This window comes from Electrophorus electricus, chromosome 4 (genome assembly GCF_041902795.1).
Source record: "Electrophorus electricus isolate QZ-2024a chromosome 4, ASM4190279v1, whole genome shotgun sequence".
In the NCBI taxonomy this organism is placed as follows: domain Eukaryota; kingdom Metazoa; phylum Chordata; class Actinopteri; order Gymnotiformes; family Gymnotidae; genus Electrophorus; species Electrophorus electricus.
The window spans coordinates 16,529,319-16,540,000 of NC_137500.1; the positions used below are offsets into that span (position 1 = coordinate 16,529,319).

The 10,682-nt window shown below is 42.0% G+C and overlaps 1 protein-coding gene across 15 annotated transcripts in view; it reads left to right on the forward strand.

Moving 5' to 3' along the window:
- Nucleotides 1-10,682, forward strand: part of abcc9 (ATP-binding cassette, sub-family C (CFTR/MRP), member 9) — a 34,069-nt gene that overhangs the window by 15,413 nt on the left and 7,974 nt on the right. For 10 of the 15 annotated variants that reach the window (XM_081712660.1, XM_081712661.1, XM_081712662.1 and 7 more), the window contains 16 exons: nt 187-292; nt 1,524-1,562; nt 3,119-3,220; nt 3,633-3,717; nt 3,920-4,000; nt 4,572-4,709; nt 5,034-5,159; nt 5,383-5,482; nt 5,587-5,822; nt 5,980-6,131; nt 6,726-6,795; nt 7,212-7,369; nt 7,497-7,589; nt 8,064-8,166; nt 8,304-8,414; nt 8,710-8,830. In XM_081712660.1, coding sequence (XP_081568786.1) covers nt 187-292; nt 1,524-1,562; nt 3,119-3,220; nt 3,633-3,717; nt 3,920-4,000; nt 4,572-4,709; nt 5,034-5,159; nt 5,383-5,482; nt 5,587-5,822; nt 5,980-6,131; nt 6,726-6,795; nt 7,212-7,369; nt 7,497-7,589; nt 8,064-8,166; nt 8,304-8,414; nt 8,710-8,830 — 1,821 coding nt within the window. Of the gene's footprint in view, nt 1-186; nt 293-1,523; nt 1,563-1,923; nt 1,960-3,118; nt 3,221-3,632; nt 3,718-3,919; nt 4,001-4,571; nt 4,710-5,033; nt 5,160-5,382; nt 5,483-5,586; nt 5,823-5,979; nt 6,132-6,725; nt 6,796-7,211; nt 7,370-7,496; nt 7,590-8,063; nt 8,167-8,303; nt 8,415-8,709; nt 8,831-10,682 lie in introns of all 15 variants that reach the window. The other 5 variants (XM_081712664.1, XM_081712663.1, XM_027026372.3 and 2 more) reach the window with 2 other exon arrangements.

Sequence of the window (10,682 nt, forward strand, 5' to 3'; positions counted from 1 at the left end):
ATTTGTTGCTCTCAGTTAGCCTTCCTTTTAATGACTACCCATTATCTAGATGTTTCTGATCATAAGGGGAGAAACAAAAATGACTCAAAAAGGTCAAAATGCAAAATGGTGCAAAATGTGTACACTTTTGTTGCCATGACAACAAAATACCAAAGTGGAAAACTGACTTGCTTTTGCTCGCTGCAGGCCAACTGACTATGATTGTGGGCCAGGTGGGTTGTGGGAAGTCCTCGCTCCTGTTAGCCATGCTGGGAGAGATGCAGACGCTCAGCGGCAAAGTCTACTGGAGCAAGTAAGAGAACTTTGAACTTGAAGCGGGGACCCTTTTCTCTATCCTTTCTCTTTTTGAGTCCCTTTTTTTTTTTTTTTTTACATAAGGTTATCATCCATCTACATATCCAATGGTAATCCCAGTTGTCATTTGTGGAAGCAGCCATTGTGCCCATTCTGTTTACGTGCTGTGTGTGAGCATACCAACGTGTGTACACATGTGTACACGTGTGAGTATGCGTGCATCATCTTGTCACTTTTCAACAGAAAAGAGGTTTCAGCTTTTGCCCTGTACGCATGCCTTCACCCATGCATGTGTGTGCAAATATCAGTGTGTTTACTTCCTCATTTGGTTAAGCATTCTCCCCATGCATCTAAACATTCTGTCTTGTTCACTGTGTCTCATTACTAACACTGTCACTGTCTTATTGTCTCCTGTCATCGGTAATGCTGTGGAAAAGCTCAAGTCTCCATCTTTCAGTGGGTGCTGGTCTCTAATTAGCATTTGCCAAGTCCAACAGTGTGACAGAAAAGTATTTAAGGGCCCAGGCCTAGAATCAAAAGAAATTCTGACGGTGATTCGCTGCATTTTAGTCCAAGGCTAAACTTAAACCTTGTCCAGGAAACCAGCTCTAATACAATGTGCTTGTACTTTATTTTAAAAGTTTTTCTTAAAAGAATCATTTTGATTTATTGTGTAATGCATGTTGGATTTTTATGCAGAGGTTTCATTTCATTTCGTTTCATTTCATCAAAGCCCCAATCATGAACTGCTGCCAAAAGCAGGCAGTTACCGGTTGAAAAAAAAAAAGAAAAAAACAAAAAAAAAGAAAGATAAACACAAGACCTCATGTGGTATGAAATGCCAGCAAATTACCATATGCCCTGTAGTTGGGCAGCCGTAAAGATGTTTCTGCAGTTTGCGGCTGGGGCTTCGAGAGGCGGTGTGTGGCATTAGCATGGTAGCTGTGTCCACAGAATCGTCCCTTCAGTTGAGTCGAGTCACTTCTCTGTCAGGCTGTCCTTGAATACACTACTCTGAATGTTAGCCTATGAAGGCTTTTTTACCCTCCGAAGACAATGACAGCACCTCCGCGGCTAAAGACAATGAGTTTCCATGATCATATGGTAATGGGGTAAAGAGGAGGGTATGTCAGTGTCTTCGCAGAGGGTTGTGTCCCATTGGGCCGTCCACTAACGCTGATCACGTCTTCTGTCTTTCTCTGTCCCTCTCCTGCACTACATTCAATCAGGGTTCCTGATTGTGAGATGCTCCACGATGTCTACATAAGGTATTTTGTAAAGGGTGTTTATACACATATGTGCACATACATATGCAATTCCTTGGTTACCCCAATCCAAGACAACAGTGGCTGAAATATTACAGCAGTACCACAGTTCTGTTCCAGCCACCACACAAAGCTGCATTTGTTTTGGTGCAAGTTGATGTGAAATGTGAGTTTTGAATTTGTGGCTCTGTATTTTTTCATAAGGGCATTTAATTCCTTTCTGTCAGTTATGTTTGAAAGGTCAGTGGAAAACCTCTGACTGATTCAGCAAGCGGGCATGAGGTTGTGTAAATGTGATCGTCTAGTTTCTAATATGCTCTAATATACATGACTCACTAAATGATGTTTTGACTCCTGTCAGCAGAGAGTATGGCACAGATTTTTCCCAAGAAGAGCAGAGGTACTTCTTTGCAGAGTTCTACAACAGAAGTGCAGTGGTTCTATCCATCTACCTATCTATCCATCTATCCATTCATCCATCCATCCAAATATCTATCTATCTATCTAGTTAAAGTTATCTGCCTGTTTTATGTTTCTCGGCATTATCTCCCTCCCCCGGATTTTTATTTTTTTTTATTTGTGATGTGCTTAAAATTTTGCTGGTCTTTGATTTCATGTTGGGGGTCTTTGATGTTGGGAGTCCTACACTTTTGAACGGGACCCTATTGAACATGAACATAAACGTGAAAAACGTCTGCTAAAGCCTGGAGTTTCATACTCAGCCATTTTAAAAATTAGGCATTACTTGCATGGAGCTGCAAATTGGGAAAATTTCTGCATGGAACTGCAAATTGTGAAAACAATTGAGCTAATATTTTTCAAATAAGAGTGTCAGTTAAGAACAACGTTTAGAGTTTTGATCTTGGTGTTGCTTGGATATGCATCTTTACTGTAAAGCAGCAACTGAGCTTTGGTGCAGGTTCTAGGAAACTTATGCTTCATGCATGGTTTTGGTGTCTAAGCACTCTTTAAAAAAAGTTTCTCCTTCTAAATCAATAACTATATGTTTAACTACTTCCATCTGAAACTTGGTGTAAACTTGGTGTAGGCCAGAACATCAGTTGCCATTCCTCAGGAACCCAAGAAGGTGTTTTTAAACAGTGGGTGAGTCATAACGGTGTTGCTGCTCAGCAAACTTCGAGAGGCTCATGGCCACACCAGTTGGCCAGAGCAGGAGGCGGAGGTCAAACTCCTACACGCTACATCATGAACAATAGAGTGGTCAAGGCACCTGTGTATACAATGCAAATTCATATGGGCAGTATTGAAGTTGCTTCCCAAAGCAAGTGATTTGATCACTTTGAAGCTGATTCCATGTGCCATGCAGACAGACAGACAGACAGACAGACAGACAGTCCACATACTGGCTGCTTCATAGGCAGGAACTTGACTCCCTGCATCCCATCCCCCTTTTTTGTAGATCTTCATTAACATGTGGCTTTCTTTCATATTCTGAATGCTTGCCCTGCCTGCTTGTGTACTGCTTTTACACAACCGTCTTGAATATGTGGTTCACACTCCTGTCACTCTCTCTCTCTCACCCCCCCCCCCCCCCCCAGTAAGAACAGGTACTCTGTGGCTTATGCAACTCAGAAGTCATGGCTGCTAAATGCTACAGTGGAGGACAACATCACATTTGGAAGCCCTTTCAACAAGCAGAGGTGAGAGCTGCCTCCATATAGTAAAGGCAAGTGACATCTGTCCATTTTGGAGCCCAATCAAACCCTTTTTGCTTAAGAAAAGAAAGAAAATTAAGTAGACTTAGTCAGAGTGCTTAAGACATGGTCTGGCTTGCTCTAGGGGTTAGAGACTATATTACATGTGACAAACATATATTAGTCTATTAAAATCATTTCATATGTGTACTTTTATGACCCCTCTTCTCTCATTTTTTCATTACTTCCTATAGGGGAGTTCATTTGTTAATTTGAGGAATCTGATCAACTCCTCCAACCAGCCTCCAGCCTCCACCAATTTGCTACCTGCATTTCAATGCTGCCAATGACAATGTCTGAAATGCTTGCAGTAGAAACCCCTAGGAATAGAGTTACATTCTCCTGCCCTGTTCCACAGATACAAAGCTGTAATTGATGCTTGCTCGCTGCAACCAGACATCGACCTCCTTCCGTTTGGGGACCAGACTGAAATAGGAGAAAGGGTAAGAGGCAGGACTCAGATAACTTCACCATTTTCTTTTTTCTCTCCCTCCAAATGAGGATCTCAGCTGCTGTAACACTCCTAACCAGATTGAGGTCTATTGAACACCAAATAAAGCCTTCAACAATGAAGAATGGATCTAAACTGGTTGAATTGATTAAATGTGTGTGTGCGTGTGTGTGTGGGTGGGTGTTGTCTTTCAGGGAATAAACCTAAGTGGAGGTCAGAGACAGAGAATCTGTGTGGCCAGAGCCCTCTACCAGAACACTAACATTGTTTTCCTGGTGAGAAATCTAATAAACAGATGACATGTAGATCTGCAATTAATAGCTCCTTTATAATGATTGGTCACAAATTTATTAAAACCTTCTGAGGGTTGACAACATGGAAAAAAACATCATATTACTATTGTAATTCAAATAGAATATGTAATACTACATCCATAGAACTATATAATTATTTCAGCAGCAAAAAAAAACTTGAGCCCTTGCGGGGTTCTAAAATATTACAACTTTTATAAAGTGGCAGCTGAGCCAACAGACAAATTAAATATGAGAAAGGATGGTTAAATATATTATTAAAGGTATGTTACCCTTTGGTGCTATTTCCCTATGATGACCACAGGCTTTTAAATCAATCTGATTTCAATTCAATAACTAGATCACTTAAATCTAATCATGACTGCATAAGACTTCTTGAATAACATCAGATTACTTAGGCAATGCGTATCCAGGAATAAAACCTGCAAAACAGTAAAAATTTTGGGGCAGTTGTTATTGTTCAGTTCAATATTGTGTGTGTGTGTGTGTGTGTGTGTGTTGGTCATATATATGTGCTTGCCTTGTGCACCCATAGGATGACCCATTCTCGGCTCTGGACATCCATCTAAGTGACCATCTGATGCAGGAGGGCATTCTGAAGTTCCTCCAGGATGATAAGCGAACTGTAGTACTGGTCACCCACAAGCTGCAGTACCTCATCCACGCTGACTGGGTTAGTGTCAGCAGCTTGAGACCAATGCTCTACATGTTCATATTCTTTTTATTTTTCATAATATCCTGCCTCAATATAACATCACCTTAATTTTTTCCTTCATATTGCTTTGGTTTATTAGTAAAGTACCCTTTATCACAAGCAAGAAAAACTGAAAGATGTCACTTTTCTAAAACATGAAACCAGTGGATGGCAAAAACCAAAATGCCTAGTTAACTTAATCTTTCTGTCAGCACATGGCTGTGTTAGCACGCACTCTGTTTTGAACACTATCGTTTATTTGCTTTAGTCCACTATAACTGTCATCCTCTCTTTGCTCTTTAGATCATCGCCATGAAGGATGGCTCTGTGCTGAGGGAGGGGACACTGAAGGACATCCAGACCCATGATGTGGAGCTGTATGAGCACTGGAAGACGCTGATGAACAGGCAGGATCAAGAGCTGGAGAAGGTCAGGTCTTTCTTCACATCCAGCCCACTCTGAACAGTCATGCCAGTGACACCAGCACCTGTCTCAGCCACGTATAATCCTGTCAAGATGATGGACGGTTTATTGTTCTGGTGGATAGCGTTTAATGTTTCTCACTCAGATGCTGCTCTGTTTATAAGATGGCTTTAGGCCGGAGGCTGATCTCGTGTCCACTGTGTCATCTGGTGATGTTGGTTTGTTACAGGACACAGAGATTGAGAGTCAGACGACTCTTGAACGGAAGACTCTTAGAAGAGCTTTCTACTCCAGAGAAGCCAAGACCCACATAGACGATGAAGATGAGGGTGATTTTTCTTTCCCCACAGCCTTTAATCCTTGAGGTCTTGGTGGAAACCCCAGCTTTCTTCCATATCTGAATGTTTTTCCTTCTTCTAATCTTGTTTCACAGAGGAGCAAGAGGAGGAGGATGAAGAGGACAGCCTGTCCACCACGACCAGCCGTCGGTCCAAGATCCCCTGGAAGGTGTGCTGGCGCTACCTGTCCTCGGGTGGCTTCCTCCTGGTTTTCGTGGTGGTCACCTCCAAGCTGGCCAAGCACTCCGTCATGGTGGCCATCGACTACTGGCTGGCGGCATGGACCTCTGACTTCAACACAACGGAGAATAAAACCATAATAAGCTCTGATGTGAGCAACTACTGTTGCATTGCCCCTTCAAACATTTGGCATGTTGTTTGCTCATGGGTGTTTGTACAGTGGAACTGCAGCAGTTTTTTAAGGCTCTTTAGAGATCATTTTGCTTGTGTGTTTGATTGTGTGTATTGTGCGTGTGATTTTTACACAGCATCAGTCCTACGTGCCAGTGTTCATTATCCTCTGTGCAGCGGGAATAGTCCTGTGTCTTATCACTTCTCTGACTGTAGAATTTCTGGGCCTCACTGCTGCCAGTAACCTGCACCACAACTTACTCAACAAGATTATTCATGCTCCTCTGAGGTACTGTCTCACACACACACACACACACACACACACACACACACACATATATATATATATATATATATATATATATATATATATATATATATATATATATATATATATATATATATACATATATATATACATATATATATGTACATATATATAAACATGCATTACACACACACACACACACACACACACATATATATATATATATATATATATATATATATATATATATATATATATATATATATATATATATATATATATATATATATATATATATATATATGTGTGTATTCGTATGTGTGTGTGTGTGTGTGTGTGTGTATGTGTACTCAAAGCACAGAGCATAGTTTTTCTCAAGCTGTGAATAGTGTTTTGCCCAGGGCCTTATATAATTTGTTTATAAGGCTTTCATAATATCAGTATGATATTGTCAGTATGTCAGATATTTTGTCACACGTTTACTAGTGTTTTATTTCTGCTGCAGTAAGCTAATAAGGCTATTTAGCTAGATGCCAAGGGCTAAGGAGCACAGAACAACCACTAAGATAATATATTCTCATAACTATGTTGACCTTTACATATGTTCCCTTTCAGATTCTTTGACATCACCCCGCTCGGTCAAATCCTCAACCGTTTCTCTGCAGACACTAATATCATCGATCAGGTAAGAAAGAACCAGCAGCTGTCTGATCTCCTACTGAACCAGCAGCTGTCTGATCTTTTACTGAAGCAGTACCTGTCCAATCTTTTACTGAATTGGTAGCTGTCCATTCTCTTACTGAACCAGCAGCTGTCTGATCTCTTACTGAGCCAGCAGCTGTCTGATCTCTTACTGAACCAGTAGCTGTCTGATCTCATACTGAACAAGCAGCTGTCTGATCTCATTTCATTAGGGCTTCACTGAGGTATGTGGGCATGTGCTATCATAACATGAAATTGTCACAGGATTTACATGATTGTCTCTATGCTATGAACATAGGAATGTAAGATGATCATGTTAATGTTCTAGATTTCTTTCTTGTTCTGTCTTTTTCTTGCTTTCTCTGCCTCTCTTCCTATCTCTCCTTCTGTCCCTTCCAGCACATTCCATCCACGCTGGAGTCCCTCACACGCTCCACTCTGCTCTGCCTCTCGGCCATCGGCGTTGTTGCATTCGTCACACCAGCTTCCCTCATTGCACTCGTGCCCCTTGCCGTGGCCTTCTACTTCATCCAGAAGTACTTCCGGGTCGCCTCCAGGTAAGATTACGTATCTTACCTGGAGGCGATCCTGGAGGCCCTTACCACAAATTCACTTCATGCCGTGCCTTGCCTCGTTTGACCACTGACTCCCTCTGTCCATCCCTCATCCTCTCATCCACCTCAGAGATCTGCAGGACCTGGATGACTCCACACAGCTTCCATTGCTCTGCCACTTCTCTGAGACAGCTGAGGGCCTCACCACGATTCGAGCATTTAGGTCAGTGCTGTGAAACTTGTCTGAAAGATTCCACAACTCTGGGATTAATCTCTTCAGATTAAAAATGTTCACACTGTAATGCTTCTCAAGGCCAATACAAATCATCATTCAGAGATCCAGCTGTCTGTGTGTGAGATCAGTGGGAAACAAAGTATTATCAAAGTCAGGAAGTATTTGTTTTAATGCAAGATTTCATAATAAACTGCATTTCTTTACCTTATGGAATTGTACTAATCCAACTCTCATAAAGATTGTTTGTCTTCTACCAAACTAACAGCATTCTGACAATAAACAGCCCTCACACTTTCATCTTTGATGTCTTGTCAAAGTATTTAGAGTGTTGAAAGCTGACTTTCCTCATCCAAATCTAATAAAAGTCTCTGTCATCTTTCCCAGCCTTTACGCGGTCAGCTGTGGCCTCATGTCACGTAGCTCATGCATCCGTTTCACGTAGTATATTGGCTCTTTCCGCAGGCATGAAGCTCGCTTCAAGCAGCGAATGCTGGAGCTCACTGACACCAATAACACAGCGTACCTCTTCCTCTCTGCTGCCAACCGCTGGCTGGAGGTCAGAACAGTAAGTAAACCAATGAGCCCCATGGCTCTCCAGCCTTGGCAACAGTTAACACGAGGTGGAGTTCCATTCTGAATTTAGCGGAAAATGGGAATACTGCTTATGTGCAAGTGAACAGGGGGCGTTTGTTTCCTCTTCAGGATTATTTGGGTGCTGTGATTGTGCTCACAGCTGCGGTGGCAGCCATCTGGATGTCTTTCTATGGCCTCCAATCGGGTCTGGTCGGGCTGGGACTTACATACGCCCTCACGGTGAGTGCCCTTTTTCCACTGTAAGTGATACATGGTTTATAGCCCACATACGTCATTGTTAAGGTCCTGAAATACAAATGAATCGTCATTTTATTTGTCATTACTTAAATAATAATAAATCATGAATAAATTAATGATATAAATAGTATATACATATAAATAATATTTGAATAATATAAAACATGAGGCTCAGTATGGTTTTATGTCAGTGTAGATTAGTGTCTAATTTCATTTTTAAAAACTTGAACATGTTACGGGACATTTAGAGGTAAATCCGTGTTTTTGTTGGGTGCAGGTGACTAACTATCTGAACTGGGTGGTGAGGAACCTTGCAGACCTGGAGGTTCAGATGGCTGCAGTGAAGAAGGTGGATAGCTTCCTGAGCACAGAGTCAGAGAACTACGAGGGTTCTCTAGGTAACACTCTTTTTTCCTTTTTTTAATTTACCCAATTTTCTACCAATTAAGTCTTTTCCAGTTCCTACCCAATGGCTGGGTCTCCCCTCATCGCCTGTATACTGCACCTTTTTATGCAAATATTACAGTGAGGCCAAATGTGATTGGAAGAGAGCCCTTAACTTCCCAGCTCTATAGGCATAACCTAAGAGATGCCCACATCTGGCTAGTATCCCAGTCAATGAAAGGAGTGAGAGGCAATCCAGGCTATCCTTCCCACTCACTTAGTTGTCTTGGGGTCGACACCACAGATGGGTCTGGCATCTATGCCATGCAAACTAAGGATCTTCTGATAGGCTGAAACCTTATACAACTACCCTGTCTCTTTCTGATACATAGAAAACTATGATGGCCTAAACATAGTCGAACTGTGTATGTTTGTGTGTGTGTGTGTGTGTGTGTGTGTGTGTGTGTGTGTGTGTTCTATAATGGTGGTCCCCAGCCATGACTTGAGTATAGTAGAAGCTGGTTCACCACAGAATACATTTCCAAGATAAACTAGCTAAACAATGATTTATGCATATTCTCATCAAGACTGGTGAGGGCACGGATTAACAATCACTTTCTCACGGCCGTGTATGGTAGGCAATCACAGGCAATCACAGATCCCTTACCAGGATGGAGGAGTCAGTTTACTCTAAGGAGTCATCTTAATCTGAAGAGTCTTAACATGACCTGTCCTGACATGTGATTTCTCACTCCTAGTCTGGCAGTGCGACAGGGCAAAGTGACCGTTGCAGCAGAAAGCTCTGCATTTCCTGTTTCCTGTTGTAGTAACAGCATGTGTGAGGGAACATTCGAAGCTCCTAGTGCTTCCCAACTTGGGAATTGCCCGCTTGCATGTTGCTTCAGTGTGGGTGCATTGTGAAGCCTGCAGTGTCGTCAGACAAACTCCACCCTCAGGGGACCAACGAATGGACAGGAGGAGAGGGGTTCGGGAGTGGGAGCCGTCACTGCGGATGCGTTTCTGGAGCTATAATAATGTCCCAATGGTGTGGAGCTTTCCTCCCACTCCCCCTCCTCTTCAGCTTCTCCTCAGTGACGCAATGGAAAAAAAGCAAATGAGCGGCAAAAGAGTCTAAACTCTGGGATCGATGTTAGACAGTCGTGATGATTCCAGCTTGTAAAACTCACTTATGTGTCATGGGGAGTATTTTTTCTCTCTGCCATGGTCATTCATGACCCCTTGTTGTCTGCACTGGTGTCACTTTTGCTCACAAGCACAACTGCTAAGGCTGACATGACTTTAGGACAATATGTGCAACACATAGAAATGTAGGTCCTTCTGAGGAGATACTTTGGTTTACTACAACCTTTTGTTTACTACTAAAGAAAGCCATCTATACCCTCTTCTCAAACTGCATTGTGTTAAGCTGCTTTTAAGCCTTTGGCTAGATTTTTTCCATTGTTCATTTGGGGTTACACTGCCAGTTGTTGTGCAGACTCTGCACAATTAGCTCCCAGCTAGAGAATCTCTTTGCTTGATTGAGACTATCCCTTGGGGTATCAAGATGGTTGTGAATCAGAAAGTAACCTCAGCCCATCCTTTAAATCATTCACACTCTTAAAAGGTGCAAAAAGCAACAGAAGGCACCAAATCATCTGGTGTTTTCCACATACGAAGGTCTCTGACCAACATCTGCCACCACAGGTCTTCATCAAGAGCTTCTACCTAAAATAAACAATGTGACTGTTTGAGATTTTAGTCATTCTCATGGCTATTTTGGTTAATGTGTATCCTATTAACCTTAAATGTGTAGCACTGGCCTGTGTGGTCTTATTCTAGGAATAGTGAGAAAGTATTGAATATTAG